This window comes from Gouania willdenowi, chromosome 16 (assembly GCF_900634775.1).
Source record: "Gouania willdenowi chromosome 16, fGouWil2.1, whole genome shotgun sequence".
NCBI lineage: Eukaryota > Metazoa > Chordata > Actinopteri > Blenniiformes > Gobiesocidae > Gouania > Gouania willdenowi.
This window is the reverse complement of record NC_041059.1, coordinates 24,637,790-24,657,528: the sequence shown is the minus strand read 5'-3', so window position 1 is coordinate 24,657,528 and position 19,739 is coordinate 24,637,790. Positions and strand designations below refer to the sequence as shown.

The window sequence follows — 19,739 nt, the reverse complement described above, 5'->3', positions numbered from 1 at the left end:
TTTTTATTTCTTTATCAACAGAATTTTTCAGTTTTTCAGTAAACCTTGAATCCCAGACACTTTGTGGTAACTGTCAAAGGAATAATATTCCTGCATTTAAGTTATATGCATAGAACTCTATTATTTTTATTTCTTTTATCTATAAGTTGTTCATGATGATATACTTTTTTCTTTTAAATAAAGGGCTTTGAGGGCAATTATCCTGTGAATATGAGTTTATAGGAATCTGCGCAATTGTTTTGTTTACACGTTTAAAGTTTGATGTGATATGTTTATATTGTTTATTGAGCTTTAACTGGATCTTTTTAATCTCAAATTTATTCCTGTCACTTTTTATGATCATAGTCATGAAAAATATTTCAACCCAAAATAACCGGCAAATCATTTAACAATCTTAAATGTATTTTTCCCAAACTTGGTAAATAAAAAATGATGTTATTGACATTTTTTTTCTCCTAATATATTATTTTCATTATGATATTTGTGTCTTTTCAGGTTCTTTGTCCCTCCCCAGTCCCTGGATGGCAGTCGCTCACACCCTTATGAGGAGGTGGAGGCTCTGTTTCCATCTGCTCTGCTGGAGGAGCTGCTCAGTGTCACCCTCCTCATAGGACGACTCAAAGACCTGCCTGCCAATGTTCTGAGCTCCTTCTCCATACAAAACCCTGGAAAGGTACGAAAAGTAGATTTAAAAACGGCAGGTGCAGGCAAAGCATAGTCAATCCAACCAGGCTTTCAGCAGAAAAATGAAATCATATTTGATTTAAAAAGTGACAACAACCACACCTTTAATTTATAATCTAATTTTTGTTTTTTATTCTGTTCTTCTCACAGATTTTTCCTCCTTCCTGGCATTTGCTGCACCTCCATCTTGACATCCATTGGTCAGTCTTGGAGATTCTTCACCTGCTTGGTCACAATATGCAAGGTACAAAAATGCACAGCTTTGTGGAAAATGATTTTGGAATGTGTTACATTGGATCATCAACCTGGGAAACCAAACAAGCTTTTTAATACTGATACATTTTTGTTTAAAAGCGCTTTTCGAGACACTCAAAGACACTTTACAGTATAAAAACAACACCAAGTACATTGATTGAAGAAAATATGACCCAGAAAAAGGAAATGAGTGAGTGGGTGGTTAAACGTTAAAAGCTGAGTGAAACAGGTGAGTTTTGATAAGTGATTAGAAAGATGGGAGGTTGGTGCAGTTGTGGATGTGGCTTGGGAGGGAGTTCCAGAGGGTGGGGGCAGCGACATAGAAAGCTCTATCCCCCCCCAGGTTCTGTGCTTGGTCCTGGAGACAGTAAGGAGGTTTTTTTTGTATTTGTGCATGTGTCTCCCTCCAGGCCAGGTGGTGTACGCCCAACAGTTTGTGAACCTGACGGGAGAAAACCTGACGAATATCAGTCTGTTTGACGAAAACCTGTGCAATCTGCTCTGTGACCTCACTGGTCTGGCTATCAGCAAATATAGCAAGGTACGGTAAGTGGCTTGCTGCAGTAGTGCCAAGGGCTGTTTTTGAACTGTATATTTAGCTAGAAATGACTGTTTCCCACCTGTTTATCAGGAAGTAATACATCTTCCTCTAGGATGCCACGGGCTCAGTTAAAAGCATTTTGTTGTTCTAGGTGAGGCTCACAGAAGCGCTGAGCAGCCATCATTATCTCTGCACCTGCACCAAAGAGCTCTGGCTTTTACTCATGTACCTTCTTGAGCAGAGGAATAAAGCATTGCACACACAGGTAACACCACCAGTACACACAGATACACAGTTAGACACTTGGGTATGAATTTCAATATCTAATTTACCAAGCTTTTCCCTCCAGTCTTTCTGGACCTACATGAACTCGCTGCTGAGGCCGCTGGTTTCAGGGAGGCCTGCAGCAGAGCAGTTTAGTGGCCTGTCCACGCACTGCAAGGACCCACTGGCGTTCACATGGTGGCTGGTCACTCATTTAGCCATGTTTAGGGCGGTACAACCACAACGGTTGCAGTCCTAGAGGAGGTATGGGTCACCCATTTCACTCTGCAAAATATGTCTGGGAATATATTTAGCCCCGGGAAATGTTAGTATTTACTTGTCTAATCCAAGGAATTGCAACTTTTATCACAGTGGGGGACACAAAAATGTGATAGTCGATCCAAGGGCCACATTATTAACATTCATGACAGCATTGGAATAATTTGGAGGAAAAGACATGCACATCGAGGGTTCTAAATCAGCGTGCTGGATCAAAAAGGTAGTACAGTGAAAGAGATGTGATAGATCCGCACAGCTATATGCTCACCAAAAATGCTGGTGAGAATACATTTTTGGTGAGCATTACAGCTGTGCAGATCTATCATATTTCTTTCACAGCATTTAGAATCATGACAAATCTGAGCATGTATACAGGGGAGAACAAAGGGGTTTGTGTGGTTTCATTGTTTTTTAAGTCAGTTTGTTGTCATTTTGTATATTTTTCTCTCATTTTGTGTATTTTTGTTCTCTTTTGTAAAAAAAAAAAAATTCCCAAATTTTTTTAATGTGTGCGTTCTTGGAGTTATTTTGTATATTTTTCTTGCATTTGTTATATATTTATTTTCATTTTGTGTGTTCTTGGTATCCTTTTGCATATTTATCTCGTCATTTTGTATTTTTGCCTCATTTGGTTTGTTTTTTGTCTTTTTGTGTATTTCTGTTTTTACCTTGTATATTTTTTCCCTCATTTTGAGTCATTTTGTGTATACAGTAGTTGTTGTTTATAGCTGTTTTTTGTGTATTGTTATCCTCTTATTGTGTATTTTTCTATCTTTTTGTGTATTTTTATGTCATTTTGTGCATTTCTTTTGAGGGCCACACAAAATTAAAACAAAGGTCGCATGTGGCTCCTGGGCTGCTCATTGTCCTTGTCTACTTTAATCACTTGTGTATTTCAGAAACTGCTGATCTACTGGGGATTTTTATGTACAAGTATTTTGTCAAGTCATCAGTTTCCCACAACATCCTGGGTGTTTGGTTTTACTCCTAAACTGTTCATTTTTGTGATAAGATAAACCATCACATTTTCACCACTTGGAAGGGAGATGATGATTTTTAGGCCTCCTATGGAGTTCTACACGCTCCTCTGGGCTTTATCACAAAAATCGAGATGTATTCTTACAAGCAGCTGTACTCCACATACTGTACACATTTACTGAGTTCATCCAATTAAAGAAATAACTATGGAGGAGCTAACCACTTCCTATTTGTGTGTGAATTCTAAATGTAATCCAATTGTTTGCCAGTCATGTACGTACTGTAAGTTTTGCACCAATGTTGTATTTTTTTCACTTAAAATTTTGCATTCTCACTTTGCAGAATCATCTGGGGAATAACTGGGCTTTCGTGGAGGAGCTACTCAAGCTCACTTTCAACCCCAAGGTCAGTATTGTGTCTAGTCTTGTAGTTACATGCTAAATTTTAATGATGCCAAGTGTTTTGGATTATCATAATTTTTTTACTGTATTAGTACTTGATATGTGTGATAAATATAAGGGGGCTCTGGCAGAGGAGCAGATAAGGATGCACGTCCACTGTACTCTGAGTTTGTATCTGCTGTGGGGGGCCGAGCACCAGCGCTGTATCCACTCTCTGGGACTACTACAGCAGGAACCTGGTGAGGATGACTTGGAAAAACACTGGAAATGTTATTTGTTTTTAAATGTGGGAAGTGTTTTTAAAGAAACATAACAGACTAACTTTTATTTTTAAGTTCTCACCACAGTCCCTAACACTGTGTTTTGTCTGTACTTTGTGTGTTTGTCTGTAGTTTGTGTGTTTTGTCTGTAGTTTGGTGTTTGTTTGGTTTTGGTTGTCGTGTTTGTCTGTTGTTTGTGTGTTTTCGTTGTTGTTTTCTCTGTAGTTTGTGTATATTTCTTGTTTTGTGTGTTTTGGCTGTCATGTTTTGTCTGTAGTTTGTGTGTATTTCTTGTTTGTGTGTTTATCTTGTCTCGTTGTGTGTTTGTTTCTCTTTCTTTTGCTCTCTGAGCTGATGAACCACTTTCTGCAGAGGAGGAAGAGTCTAAACTTTTCTGATTGGATCATTTCTCTTTAGAGTGCCTCATTTACCGTACCCTGGCTTGGGGTATCTGGTCTGGGTACTTTGTGCAAGACTCCTCTGGCCCTGTTGGAGCAGGTCCGCAGCTGCTGCTCCCCTCCTTCGCTGGCTCACCAGAACATACCCAGCTCTACCTCTCTGCCAACTCCTTCCACATCTTCCTTCGCGTGCTGGCCCTGTGCCTTTCCCAAGACAAGGCCGAGGGAGTCCCACAGAGGCAGATCAAAGGGAGGTGAGGAAGCAAAGAGGCTTTGTAGTGTTTTTTTTCTCTCCTCCATGTTTGCCACTCACCTTGAAAAATAAGGGCTTCTATCCAGGCTGCCATGACTACATACATACTGTAAGCTCCCTAAACTAACCAGGGGTGAAGACTCCTCTTATCAGTTGATCTTCAAAAGCCCTTGGGGTCCTCGTGCTGTTTCTGTGTTATTTACGACTTCCATTAACTCATGACCACAACACAAGTTTGCAAACTATCATGTGTTTTGGTCTCGTTTGTGTCCGTGCCAGGTGCATCACAGTCTTCCAGCGTGTTTTTGATATTAGAGCAGACCCATCAATGGAGCAGCTTTCTCAGGAGTCAACCACCTGCTCATCATCACAGTCCAAATCCAAACAGCCTCCCACACAACACACACAGTTACACACACTGTGCACCTGCTCCCTGAGCAGTGACACCAATTCAGTGTTCAAGGCCAAAGAAAAAGAGAAATGAGTCTTTGGGTTGGAAATTAAAAATCGAGATAGACACAAGCTGGTGTGGGCTTCAGGACTGAGCGTTGGACCATCCTATATCCCTGAGCCGGCTGTGTGCCAGAGAGAGGCAGCCATAGATAAATCCGCCTAATGACTTCCCTCATGTCTGGAATGTGCTCAGTAGCGCTGCAGACATGGGGCTAATTAGCTAACGAGCGTGGCGGTTAATTCGCCTTAACGAAGCTGTGTTGGTTTCCAACATGAACAGAAAGTGGGGCTTGGGTGGAGGGGATGCTGGTGGTGGTTGGTGGGGGGGTGGTTGACAGTCTGGCAACAGCCAGGCCAGGCTGGGCCAGTTCCAGGTTCTCCCTCTCCATCTCCCTCCATTAAAAGTATCCCCACAATCTCCTCCTCCTCCAATCCTGAGGAATGACGAGGCTTCGGCAGCGTTCCCACTCCTGGCTGGGCTCTGCAGGACGCCCGCAACAACCACATTAATGGGATCGACTGCAAGCATGTTCATCTCCAACGGCGGGAGTTAAGAGCATCTGCTCATCTCTAGAAAAAAAATCTGTCCGGAATAAACAAACAGACATTCAGGTTGGAAGAACACAGCAATTCTGCTACCTCCCATTGCTCTGTTTAGAACCCTGTTAGATATTACACATTCATCTATTTAAACCTCCCTCCCCTCACACTACCAATGCTATCCTTGGCCCGCTTCTCCTTCCATGCTCCTCTGGGTGGTTACTAAGTTTTATTCTGGTGTTAACCCAGTTGCTTCTTGTTTACCTCCTCTCTTTTTAAACTGCATACGTCGAAGTTTGTCATGGGCAGCTCGCTGTTAATGTTTTGACCCAAACAGCAGCTCTGCTCACCTGTGTGGGCTGCATATGTTTTAGTTAGGACGGGTAGAGAGGAGGGTGGCTATGCAAAGGGGAAGGAGGGGCTGATCAAACATTTGGATTTTTTTTCTGCCAACCGAGGAAAGATGCCGGGTGGTGCATGCGTGTATGCGAGTGTATTGTATTGATCTCTCCCTGTGGTAGCAAGTAAATGGTTGGGCTGTAAAGAGCGGGACCAAGCGCTTACTGGCTGTGTGTCTGAGTGTCTCTGACATTTAACATGATCTTTAAAGGCATTTCTCCACAGTGCCCACAGGATCTATCAGCGTGCTGGGTGGTTCTCTATTCTTACTTAGTGCTTTAGCATTATTCTCCCTCTCTCTCTCTTCTCTCTCTCTCTCTCTCTCTCTCTCTCTCTCTCTCTCTCCTCTCTCTCTCTCACATGCACACACACACACACAATATCTCCCCCTAAAAAACTGATAGGAGCTGATATTGCAGTCCACTGTAAGAGGGGAACATTCACAATATCATTCAAAGTCAGGAGGATTCCAAAGAACACCACATTGACAATGAGTTGGGTCAAACTATATAAATAGTTGATTACTGTCAATCAGTGTCTTGTTTTTTCTATTTGTCTGTTTCTAGGATTTACTCCAAGTTTTCTCCAAAAGAAGATGCAGGATCTGTCTGAGGCCGGCCTCATGAACTTCCTGCTGCTGTTTCTGGTCATGGCAAAGCAGGGGGAGCTGGAGGACGTGTCCAGCAGAGCGTGTGAGCTGCTAGGCTTTTTTACCTTCCAAACCGCTCTCCTGCACTTCGGGCTTTGGTCTGGAGAGGACAGCTGGCACTGCTGTTGCTTTTCCAGGTAGAAAAACATCCCTGCTATTCATTTGGACCTAATATCAACCATCTACACATACGTATAATGATTCTATTAATGTCATCACACATTGACTGTATGTGCTTGTGTCTTCCATCAGTATCCATATACAGTAAATCAATGTATCGGTAGTAAAGGGGTATTGAGCAAGCTCATCATCATGGGCTGAAAATGTATTTCGTTAAACCAAATTGGCAAACCTAAAACATGGAAGAACTAGTACTGTGTAAAAGTTTTAAAAAACACTTTTAGGTTTCATATTTCATGAAGACAGCCGTTGTGCGTACTGACTGCGGTATGCAGGTTTCTGTCTGTTTTGCGCTGATAATAAGTCAGTCAGCTTTATTTTTTATCGAGCTGTCATGTCAGTAAATTTCCCCACTGTGGGATAAATAAAGAATACTCTACTTATTGTTGATTCCACTATATGTACAAGGACTTAATAGAGAGTTGAAATGACTGTTCTTTCGGCCCACATTTACAAACACAAAAAACACACAATGTAGAATATATAAATGATAAAGACACAACAAGTATTTATTTATTTTTATTCAAAGTGTTTTTATTGTAGACATGACACAAAACAGAAGAAAGAAAAAAAAACAACAATGTCTTTTTTTTTTTTTTTTTTGGATTATAACCCCCTCCCACAGAACACTCCCACCCTGTTGCACCTTAAAGAAAGAAAAAAAATTACCAATAGAATAAAAATATGAATATAACATCATTCTGATAGAATATAGTTGAGGGATCCACCTGTTTAATTGATCCAAGATGGGTTGGCCAGAGAGTGAAAAAACTTACTGGCACAAACTCTTATAGAGTATCGTATCTTCTCCAGTGTTAGATGAGACAAAAGGTCAACAAACCACATTCTAAACGATGGAGGGCATTTGTCTTTCCATTAAAGCAGTATAAGCCTTTGGGCAGTAATTGTAGTAAACGCAATCACATCTTTTTGCTTTTGATTACATTTAGAAAATTGAGGTACAATACCAAATATTGCAGTTGTGGCGCCCGGTTCAACATTAAATCTGAAATACATCCGAAAGAATCTAAATATAGATTCCCAAAAGTATGACAATTTTGAGCAGAACCAAACATGTGAGATAGAGTCGCTGGTTCAGTTTCACAGCGATCACAGTGGGGGTCTAGGGTCAGGTTCTTAAATTTTGTCAGTTTCACTTTTGACAACAAGTATTTATAATATGTACAGTGAGTGTGCAGATATGAGTATGACAATAATGTATATAAATATGACTCTGGTGTATTGCACTAGTGCAGAAATATGAGATGAATAATAATAATGCCACAGCCTCTATCCTTCTCTTTTCTCAACTGTTTCTTTGTGTTCTTTTTACTCTCCTGTGTCAGGCTTGTCATCATTTTTGAGCCTGTTACAAACAAACTATCTTCCATAATTTCTCCTTCATAGCTTGTTCCTGACCCAGTGTTAAACCTCCTACACAGCTCATTTCTACCTACACGTGAAAATAATGAATGTTAGCGTCCTGTGTGATTGAACACTACAAAATCTCTGACTTTATGCAGGTGCAGGTTCCAACATGAGTTTATTCTAGATTTTAAAAGTTGATTTATTTTTTTCTTGGTTTTATGTGTGTGTTTTTTGTTAGGTGTTATTTGTCTCCATTTGAATGTAGGGTGCTAGTAAACTGTAATGATAGTGGATGACTAAAATGGAGAATTAAACGTTGTAAAATAAAAAATTGCAATGATAATTGTTGAAATAAATTTACATACACTGTTAAATACGTTGTTAAAAAACAAATAAATGTGCGTCCTTGTCTATTCTCTTCAGGAAAGAGGTCTGGATGTGGGTGCCCAGGCCAGCTGGCTGGCATCCTCCTTTAATGAGACAGCCAAGGAGTTTTACAGTAAAACCACGGAGGTCTCCCGGAAACTGGCCCTGTGGGGCCCGCTTTCCTCCTACCTGGACGGGGTGGCAGAGGTGTTTGAGACGAGCAGCAGCCTCAGCTTGTCAGAGGAGAAGCTGCTGAACGAGGGCTTTGATTGGCTGCTGCGGCCTGTCGCCAATCAGAGCTGAACTCTGCTCTGGCCTTCCTGCAGATCGTTCTGGCACAGCTCAGGTGAGAGCATTGGTGATCATATTAAGTACTTTAGTGCCTGCATTTCCTCCGTTGCTCTTTTTTTTCTACTCCTCACATATGGCAGACACATTCAGACAAATGTTTTCTGACAAAAGCCGAGTTAAGCTTTTATTAAAATCTGATAAGTTACCAGAGCCGAGCAGAATGATTTCCTCTGCTCTTCTCAGCCCCTGAGCCTCCACTCACTTCTCACACTGACAATGGGATGATTGTGCTGTCAACTAGAATGAGTGTCCCATAAAGAACCGGGTTGCGATGAGGCCCCTTTTGGTCTCAAGAGGCCAATGGCCTCTAGTCCAACCTCACCAGGTGTTGCTAGAGCCCTGATTACAGTTACAGACTCAGGGGAGCCTCCATGTACCCTCCTGTTGTTGTGAGGATGGCAAAGGCCAGCGGGTGTGTTGTGGAGAGTGGTCAGTAGGGCACCAGAGTGAGTTCAGGTGCAGGACATAGGTGTGGGTTACACAGATGACCCTGAGCAAAGGTCAGAGAGCCACAGGCAGGCGAGACAGTGTGTTTTTTGTGTGTAGACTGAGGCCGGGGACTGGGTGAGAGATGGAGTAAAAGGATGATGTGAATCTCACTGTGCATTCTCAGGTAGGTGTGGTGTTAAGAAGCCAAAAAACTCACCTTGTTTTGGAGATCTCACCTTTGCTGCAGGCAGTCCTCGGCTCGCACTTCAAATGTGTGAAGGAATAGGAAGTGGAAAAATAATCAAAGTGGAGGTGTTGGGGAAACTTTGACTTTTTAAAGCTGTGCTATTGCTACTTTGTTTGAAGAAAGTACAGTTTTTTTTTTTTTTTGGCCACGTGATAAACGAGCAGTCACACTTTTTTTTTTATGTGAGCTGTTCATAATGGTTGAACACAGACTTTGGAACGTTCCATCTACACTGTTACTGCATTTGCATGAAAACTTTTGTCTTTTGTATTTGGTGGCCTGTTAGAAAACAAAACCCACTAAAAGTATCATCCTTAGTCACACATAAAATACAGGCAAACTCAGAGAGGCAGAGGAATGGATTAGGGGTCAGTTTATTCCTTTATTATGCCACTGAACTCTGACCACTGTCTAATAAATGATAGTTTTGTCATTGATAATGTTGTCGATATTGTGGAGAGATGTTGTAGTTTTTCTGAGTTCTTAAAAGTTGAAAGATATACTTTTCAATCACCTGCCGATTTTGTGAACAGTCTCATAAGTCAGAACCTTCCCTGTAATTGTACTGGTTTTCATCTGCTTCAGAGGGAAATAATGCTTCTTCAGCTGCTGTGCTCTCCACTGCTGTGCTTAGTTAAATCCATCCCCCAGGTATTGGTAGTATTTTAATGATACATATTAGAATTGAGTTTTTTTTGTGTGATCCTTGTGATGACTGACCAAAGTGAAAGGGTGACACCTGACAGAAAAGCAAACAAGAAAACAATGTCCCAATAACGCTTTTTTCACTTCCAATACGACATTACAGCCTTGCGTATCGGCTAATGCCGATATCAATCCGACACAATGTTGCATGAATGATGCGTACTTGAATAGCATAATTTGTAGTATCAAATATTAGAAGATACATTTTTTTTTTGGAAAATACTAGATTAAGAGAACAATTGTCAGGTAGGTATTAGGGGTGTGCATTGCCATGAATCTGACGATACGATACAATTCCGATTTGCATCTCATGGACGGTTACGATATACAGTATATCCCAATATAACCAGATCCTAAACAACACGATATGCCTCGCAATATCAATAGTTACAAATTTCACCTTTACAAGTACGGAATCGTATGAAATACAATTTATTCCATTTTTTAAAAACTTGCAAGAACAAGTAAACGGTGTCAAGTTTCTGCAATCAAATAAATGATATATATATATATATATTAGGGATGTAACGATTCTCTCAACTCCCGATACAATTCGATTCACGACACTGGGTTCACGATACGATTCTCTCACGATTTATTTTAAAAAATGGGACTGTATATAAATGACTGAAAAATATTCCTTTATTTTTTTTGGGAAAATACTATACTATTTTCATTGTCAAAAGAATCCCTTGATAAACTATTTCAAAACAATGCAATTTAACTAAAATAAATCTTGAATGAAATAAAAAAAGGAATAATACAAATGAAGAAGAAGCTTCATGTTTAACTTAAACATAAGCATATTTTATTCTACCATTTACATTCTACATATTGTAGATATTTATATACATGCTACAAAATAATCCGATACTCTTTATTTTTTCTTCTATATACCATATTGGATTGGGACCCTCCTCATCACTCACACGGTTCTTTGAAATGAAATTGTACCTTTTAATATGCACATCATTTTACATTTGTTTTACAATAACAATATGATTATATAAATAGAAAGAGCTGTAAATACTTCTAATAAAGTGCTGCAGCTCACCCTAACCCTCATATCCTAGTGTGAAAGTGGTTGAGGAACACTCTTCCCCATTGACCTCTGACCCCACTGACCACCCACCCAACGTGAACACTTACCCAAGGTGCAACTCTTTTTTTCTTTCAGTATCCAGACCTCCCAAACACAATATCTGTTCGCCCTTCTCAATTCCCAAACTTCCCATCTCACGTCTCAGGGTTGGAGGGTACACATTTGCACATTAATGACCAAGGAGGGAGGGAGGAAAGAAGAAGAGAACTCCCACAGGCCCTCCGTGTTATGGCCTGGACTGCACTGACCCATTTAACAACGGAAAGTGTCCTCTCTTAAAGGTTCGCCTTACAAATTAGATGTAATTCTTCAGACTGGCAACTATTAGTATCTTTTTATGATTTAATGCCTTTCCACTGACAGGAATTATTGGGTAATTATGTAGCCTGGTAAATTTAGCGTATCATTATGTATATTAAGAGCTATTGTAGGATCTGCACACATTAAGGCAGTTATTCTGCCAACAGATGAGGCGACAAAGGTTCCAAGTGTTCATTCTAAATAGATATCTTATATCAGGACATAAGTCTTCAGTTGCATGTCTTCCCATGGCCTTGTGGCTTCAGGAGTGCAAAGGGGGGGCTTGTATTCTGGATAATTTAGGTGAGCCCCACCAGCGCACACTTCATTGGCTCTGGTTTAGGAACATACGATTTCTCCAGTTGATTATGATACAAACTTTTTATTGGAGCAAATGGCTTTTTTGAGAGCTGATCCCTTTTAGTATATGCTGAAGCATTTGCTTCCTTGCAGTCTCTTTCAAGGGCTTTATGAGTATTACATTACCACCCCACACATCAGTCAGCAAGGCATATGCAAAAGTAAAATAGGAAAGATATTGTTTGTTTGTTTAGCGTAGAAAATAGGTTGTTCCTCAGCTTGGTGTGTTAAAAGCGTATACACATCAGATTGCCTTGTCGTGATATATATTACTACATGCAGTATTAGCACTTTTTCATGAGATGCGTAGTTGGCCATTACGAGTACAATATGCAACGATGCTTCTAAATGCCTACATGTCGAACACAAATATCAGTATGAACGCTGTAAGAGTCACAAACATCACTTTGTATTTGGCACTTATCAAGTGAACTTTTTGTCAACATTGAATGCTTGAATGCAAAATGACCCCCTAAATAGACCTATATATTCAACATTTCCAATATATATTCTAAGCCTAGCTGGAATTTAAGATGTAAAGAGGAACAGTTGATTATCAGTTGATGTCCTAGAGGAGATTAAGCACTTTTATCTGACGATCTGATCTGAGGCCACGTTATTATTAACATTCATGTCATCGTTTAGAATTATGACCAATGAATCTGAGGCATTATTACAGGAATAAAACAATGTGGTTTTTTTTGGTGTTTTTCGTGTAGTTTTTTTGTGTGTTTGTGTATTTTGTGACATTTCTCTGTATGAAATTTCTCACAGCCATTTAGATCCTTATCTAAAGAACAATCTAGAATCTAAAATCAGCTTTAATATCAACCAATTTGAACATTATTCTTGTAATTTTTTTGTATTTTTATTTGTTGTTTTTGGGGTGTTTTTACCGACATATTGTATGTGATTTTGATGTCAGTTTTGGGTTTTTTTGGTGTCATTTTGTGTATTTTTCTCTCATTTTAGGCGTTTTTGTTTATTATTTTGTGCGTTTTCTGTGTTTTGAGTTTTTGTTTAGCGTTTTCTGTCATTTGTGCATTTTTGTTGTAGTTTCATGTGGGGTTTTTTTTACGTGTGTTTTTTTATTTACATATTCATTTTTTTTTATTTGGAGTGTTTTTGGAGTTATTTTGTGCGTTTAATTTGGGGGCGGCACAAAATTAGAGCGAGGGGCCCCATGTGTTGCCACCCCTGCCAGTTGCCCATGTCTGTCTATAGTGACTAATTCCATAATGCTCGTTTGTATTCTTTCTTGTTTTATCCCTACTGGAGCTGCAGGAAGGCTGAACACCCTAAACCCCCAGCCTTCACAGGGTGCCAGAAAGGCTGTCATTGACTCGGAGGCGAAAACAAATCAAGCAAATGTTTTTGCCTAGGGATAATTAGGTTACCAATTAACCTCGTCCTGTTCGAAACATAGCGTACTAGAGGGAAACCAGCACCGGTGCAAGTAGAACTTTAAAAATCTACTTCAAATGCTTTAGAAATGAGTAAAATCTTCCCGCTACAGAAGGTTAGCTTACCCTTCTGTGTCGGGAGGACTGGTCTTGGTCACAACCAAGAAATATAATAATTGTATTTGTTTCATTTTTGCAAGAACAAAACATACATATCTGTTGCAAAAAGATTTGACACTTCATGTAGTGTTAACCTTTAATAGCATATGCAGACAAGAAAAGAATGTGTAAATAAAAAACAAGATTTGAAAGTTTGCTGCAAAGTAATATATTTACAAACGTTTACATTTCCACTAAAGGAACTATTGTCATCTAAGTTTTTGTTTTACGACTTTACTCGAAGGTTGTTTAAAATTAAAACAAATCACAAAAAATTTAGTTTAATATGGGCATGTTGTAAATTAGAGCCGTCTGTTTTAAAAACCCAACCAATTTAAATAATTATGTAACATGAAAATAAATCAAACTCTCTTTCAATGTCACCTGGTGCAAGTTCTGTCAGGGTTTTTTTTGTTTTTAATTTATGTCTCTCCATCTGTTGGTATTATTTGGTTTATAGCTGAAAAAGGGTTTACTTGTGCTCCCTGATGGTATGTTACTGCTGAGTTGTGGCATGTTGGTGTGTTTGTGTGTTGTGTACGGGCATAAGAAGCCACAGTGAGGAGGATTAAGTAGGGTCTCTGTGATGTCTTGTACAATGAGGGTTGATGGGTGTGAAAAGGCCATTCCGTAGTGGTAACGAGGCTAATGAATTCAGACTCTAATCGATTGTCTCTCAGCTCTCGCTGGATTAGATGCAACCCTTGCTGGAAGGGAAGGCACCAGAGGTGTACGTGTGTAGTTGTGTGTGTGTGTGGTGGTGTGTGTGCGGTAGGATGGTAGACGAAGACGAGAACGTGTGCTTGTGGATGAGATAGAGGCAGGAAGAGTGGGGGTGTTTATCCCTCTCTTCCTTATTTCTCCATCCCAGGCCTAACCTTCCTCGCACCCTCGTGCAGGCGAACGGGGGGGACAGAAGGATCATCTCCCGTCTAAATGAGATTACAGCTCCTTCAGCTGCTTATCTGGGCTAATGCCAGCCACTGTGGGGCTGTTTGTAGCGCTGGGGCCGGGCCAGGATGAGCAGAAAGAGCCAAAGTTAGAGTCGTGTGTACAGGGAATCAGCATTAGTCTCTTCTATATGCTGTAATATCCTGCTGCCTCGTTCCCCACATCTCCCTCAACACTGCAGCGCACCACCACACCCCAGTAATCCCCCAGGAGACGAGAAGGCGAAGCACATGAAGGAGTGAAAGGGAGAAACAGGAGCAGGAGGCTTTGAATGAAAGGAGGGGGGTGGAAGGCTCAAAACAAGGGAATAAGCTCAACTCCTAAGTTTATGTTTTTGCATTGGTTGAAGCATGTGTTTTGTGTACCTAGGCGCGTCCATCAACGCAGTGTCCTGACAGCACCTGACCTGTCCTGGGTTCCCTCTGCTAAAGCCAGTGCGGTGAAAGAGCGCCACCTTGCGGTAGCCGCTGGACTCTGGGCCCATTTCTTTCCCTTCCTCCGCAGTCTGCGCCTCTCCCAGACTCCCCCAGCACAGCTGGCTGATGCTGCAGCAGGTCAAAAGAGAGCACATACTGTATTATTTTAGTAACATTTTAACACAAAAAAGTTAGACCAGAATAAATGAACAATGAAAATAAAACTACTTTTTAATCTTACATCTTACTGTTATATTTTCAGGTTTTACTTTGCTGGCTTTTGATTTACCCAATTCTGCCCCATCGGACCTCCAACCCAACCCAGTCCAGTTCATCATGAACTGCTTCAGCTGGGATGACATGGTTCACCCACTGCTGGTGACTCGCTACCTTCCCCATGTGCTCCAAAACAGGTATATCACAGTAGTGTGTGGCACCTAATCAGAAACTAGTGCTAGGCAATATATCAAGATATATCAAGTATAGAAAATTACATTATTGCCTATATTGATACATATATTTTATACCTTATTTGTTGTATCAAATACCTGTTTACGAGTCGCTGCGTTGCTATTCTCAGGCCAGCATGAAAAGCACAGTCAGTTGATCACTGAGTGCATCCTAAAGAAGCCACACTACAGAACTCACCTCACACATGCTGTCCCTTATAGGAGAAAAAAGAGTCCCCAAAACTGTAATAAATGTGGATGTGTGCATTTTTGTATCAGCAATTTAACCTTGAACTGTCTTTCTAGTCAGACTTAATTTGAATTAAAATATCGAGATTGTATTATTGTATATTGCCATTTTCAGAAAAAATATTGAGATATGAGTTTTGGACCATATCGCCCAGCCTAATCAGAACACTTTCATACAAGTCCTGCACGTGATTCTGCATATCCTCAATATAATGATAGAGGCAGGAAATAAGTGCTAATAAAATAAGTTTTACACTTATTATTGTTTGAAATACAAGCGTGTATTTTAGCTGCAAGAGCATAACTGGATTCAGCGAGACAAAAGGGCCCATCGTTTTAATTTGTCTGGATTATTACTATTAAGGAAAATGTGTTTGTTTCCAGTGGAGCTGGTGTCCTCACTAACCAGTGATTTCAGGAGTGCCTGTAGTGGGTTCACCACAGAGTCTGTCAGTGAGGGCCTGGTTCAGGTGTGCTTCTGCAGCAACATCTGCACAAGAACCCAGACGGGACCGACAGCAGAACAGGTAACTGTTACCAACTTTATTTTCCTTTTGAAATGTGCATATCTACATGTTTGCTTTAAGCTGAACTGTTTCTCTAATGTAATTCAATCTACCAGCTTCTTAAGATTCCCAATATCCTCCTGTAGAAGGGATTTTATGATGCATAGATTTTTAAAATGTGCACATGTGTGTTTCTGTTTGTTTGCAGGTCGTATTGCTGAAGAGCAGCTGTGCGAGTTAACCCGGCTGATTCTGAGGCTTCCTGATGTGCTGGGTCTTCTGCAGAGAGCTAACCTCCATCACACAGCCAACAACACACTGGATCCCACCTCATCTCTGGAGTGTTTGTCAAGGTAATGCATGCTAACGATCGTTAGAAATATATAAATGTGTGTGCCACAAACCTTTTCCAATTGGCTCTAGGGCTGGGACTTCATTATGTTAATTGCGATTGATTAATTAATTACAGAATAGAATACAATGCTTTTATTGTCATTATACACAAGGTACAATGAAATTAAGAGAAACTCTTGTGGTGCAAGATACAGAGAAATTAAAAATAAAGATAGATTAAGTGTATTTACAAGAGGAGCCACTAAGACGATAAATAAACAAATAAATAAGCAGTGAGAATACGAGGATAATATATATACACTAAAAAAATAATGCACTATGCACTGTGGAGTTCCAGTATACCCATAATACTGATGCACAGACTATTAGAAAAGGGAGACCCTCAGGAGAAGGGCGTTCTTGTGTTTTGTAGGCGTTAATTTTAGTTTTAAAAAAACTGGAGAAAAGTGGATGGAAAGCAAAAGCGGTGTGCAACATAGTGCAATGAAAAAATTTGCCGATCACCGGAGCTCTTCCGCCTCAATGCTAAACATGTAGCAGCTAGCACGGACAATGGCCCTAGTCCAACCAGGCAGTATCGTCAATCCCACACCAACAAGATGACATGGTTCAGAGCCAAAATGAAAAGACTCATAACTGACTGTCCACTACAATCAGTTTCCATTTCTCCAGGACTATACTGTACTAACTGCTGTTTTTTAATTTAATACACAAAAACACATTTGTTATAATAATAATAACTTGGATGTATTTATTTTTTCGAGGAGAATCAAAGTGCATTACCAAAACCATTATTCATTCACACTCATCACTCATAATCAGTCATACCAGTGGTGGTACAGAAGTGTGGCTGCAATTTCGCGGCCTATGGCTCCTCTGACCATCACCAACATTAATGCACAAATTCATACCCATTTATACAAGTGGGCGTGGTTTGTAGCTGTTCCTACTACACGTTTTTTGAAGCTAAAATACAGTCCTTAACAGATGCTTCCATCTTGCAAATTTAGCGCCTTTTGGAGCTAGAGTCTGCGCAGTAGGGTCCAGCGGGAGGAGCCCTGGTAACACGCACCGCCCATTTTAGCGTACTGCCCTGATGACTTATGCAAGAACATAAGTATCTTTCCCACTGGAAAATATACCAACGTTTGTTCAGATCATCACAGGTTAGTACAAAACAACGATAGATTTCAACTCAAATATCTAATTAAATGGTGTCTCAGCTTTTCTTTACAACGTAAACTGCTATTCAGAAAGAGAGCTATGCAGATGCGTGGTTGTCAATCATCGTAATATATGACATCAAACCCCGTTTTTCAACCTCAAATAACTTGTTTTAAAACTAAACTTCACAGAAAAATTAGCACTTGAACACAATCTAGGGTGATAACTAATGAAAAAAAATTATGTGATGAGTATTTTTAACTTTACAGTTTGGCCAACATTTATTACCACATCTATTATCATTGAGGAGGCGGGGTTTATGACCTATACTGCAGCCAGTCAGCAGGGAGAGCTCTAATAACAAAAATTTCACTCGGCGAGCAGCTTGTCCCGTCCATTCTTTTACGGTCTATGGTTATACTAGGCAATGTGGGTAAAGTGCCTTGCCCAAGGACACGAAAATGACAGGATTGAAACCCCCAACCCTTCGGTTTAATTGACGACCCACTCTACCACTGAACACACGGTGGCTTTTAAGTTTAGAATGTTTACAAAATATCTGGAAAAAGCATGAATATGCTTTGTGCTGTGGTGAACAATGTAATCATAATATTCTATATTCATTTTGCACCTTATGTAAGCACTCAGTGATGACAATAGTAAACACAATTTTGTTGTATAAGCTCCTTTATTGTTTTCCTTCATTCAGTCATATACCACTATCCATTGAGATGAATAACGTTGCTTCTTCTTTCAAATATTGTTTTGGCGAATAATTGAGATTAATTAATTACAAAGTCTTTAATTAATTAGATAATTTTTTTTAATCTGGTCCCACCTCTACTTTATACATAAAAATTGTGTGCAGGGATCATTTTAGTCATCTTTAAAGCTTTGCTCTTCTCTCTGCAGGCTGTTGGTTGTGTATACAGTGGGCTGGAGCTCGTGTCTGAACGTTCAGCCTTGGTAAACAGAACTCTGGACTACATCGGTGACATCCTGAAACACATTAAACCGTCTCTGGTTACCAAGAACATGGAGGGAATACAGTTGGCCTACTGGGCTGTTGGTAGGGGAAGAGCTCATACATTTCAAACAACATTCGTATTATCACTGTTTTCTGATTCTGTGACGTCACTCTGTGGTTGTAAGGCTACATAGTGAAACACTGGAGCCCCCTGCTGGCTACTTCCAAAGCACAGCAGCTGTTGTTCCGCATCGTGGATGTGCTGCTGCTTCCTCACCACCTCACCCAGCAGGACAAAGCTCTCAGGGACACTTTACACATGTACCTTCAGGTCGGTATACATAAACCTATAAGTGCTCACACACACCTGTTTTACTGCAGAACGCTTTGATTTATCACTTCTCCTTTTGGGTGTCATATATTTACTCTCCTGCAGGGTCTGTCAGTGGCTCCAGTGTGTCTCAGTCTCAGGGGCTTTACCTTGAAGCAGCAGCTCCGCTCTGTTACACACAGATATCTGGACCACTTCCTCCCTGCATCGCCTTCCATCGGCATCATTGCCAACCACCCAGTGCTTCTGTGTGCCTGTGAGAATAACCCAACGATCAGGGGAGCTGCACTGAGGAAGACCATCCTGGAGGTGCTATGGTGGGTCTCTCCAACCAAGCTGTGATGCAAATACCTAATTACAAATAAAAGCTGCACTTTACATTATTTACAGCTGCCAATTCAGTATGTTTTTAAAGTAGAAAAAGACAAAGTGTAGACCTCATAGAATTATCATTTGCTGGTAAAAAGATTGTTAAAGGTTGAACTTGCTGCTCGAACGTTTGTTTCATCTCCTCTGAAAAACACTTTCTTATTGACATTTTTGGAAAGTTCTGCACATTGCATTATGGGATGTGGAAATGCAAGTGTTCTTTACATAGTTACTGTGATTCCTTGTGTTTGTCTACCAGACAAGAAGTACAGTCATTTGCTTGACAACATTTTTGCTGTAGTTAATTCACGGTATTCCACGTGTTATCCCCTCACTCCACGAGACATTAATTTTTGGCGTCTTCGGATTTTTCCAAGAAACCCTGAATGAATAACACTCATTGTTTTGCCACAACTTTCAGTCTGAAAACACCAGAAATGTCAGGTAGTCTCTTTTTTGCTGAGTTTTTAGGAGCAAACACAAAAAAATCATGGTAAGAATGAAGTAAAAACGCTTTCATGCATCTGTCTATGGGACTCCACATCCCACAATGCAATGTGCAAAAACTTTTCCGACAAAGTCAATAAAAGGAGTGTTTACAGTGGAGATCAAAACAAACTTCCAGCGGCAACGTCAATATGTTACATCTTTTTTCCAAG

General features: G+C 40.2%; 1 protein-coding gene across 1 annotated transcript in view; it reads left to right on the top strand.

Moving 5' to 3' along the window:
• mms22l (MMS22-like, DNA repair protein) overlaps positions 1-19,739 on the top strand; it is a 29,655-nt gene that overhangs the window by 5,660 nt on the left and 4,256 nt on the right. Inside the window, 24 exon segments of the mRNA XM_028470971.1 lie at positions 496-673; positions 835-928; positions 1,350-1,480; positions 1,632-1,745; positions 1,830-1,967; positions 1,969-2,005; positions 3,342-3,406; positions 3,521-3,586; positions 3,588-3,641; positions 4,080-4,182; positions 4,185-4,314; positions 6,272-6,290; positions 6,292-6,417; positions 6,420-6,491; positions 8,326-8,545; positions 8,548-8,614; positions 14,645-14,829; positions 14,954-15,117; positions 15,774-15,863; positions 15,865-15,916; positions 16,104-16,242; positions 18,319-18,482; positions 18,566-18,711; positions 18,817-19,028. Coding sequence (XP_028326772.1) covers positions 496-673; positions 835-928; positions 1,350-1,480; positions 1,632-1,745; positions 1,830-1,967; positions 1,969-2,005; positions 3,342-3,406; positions 3,521-3,586; positions 3,588-3,641; positions 4,080-4,182; positions 4,185-4,314; positions 6,272-6,290; positions 6,292-6,417; positions 6,420-6,491; positions 8,326-8,545; positions 8,548-8,614; positions 14,645-14,829; positions 14,954-15,117; positions 15,774-15,863; positions 15,865-15,916; positions 16,104-16,242; positions 18,319-18,482; positions 18,566-18,711; positions 18,817-19,028 — 2,766 coding nt within the window.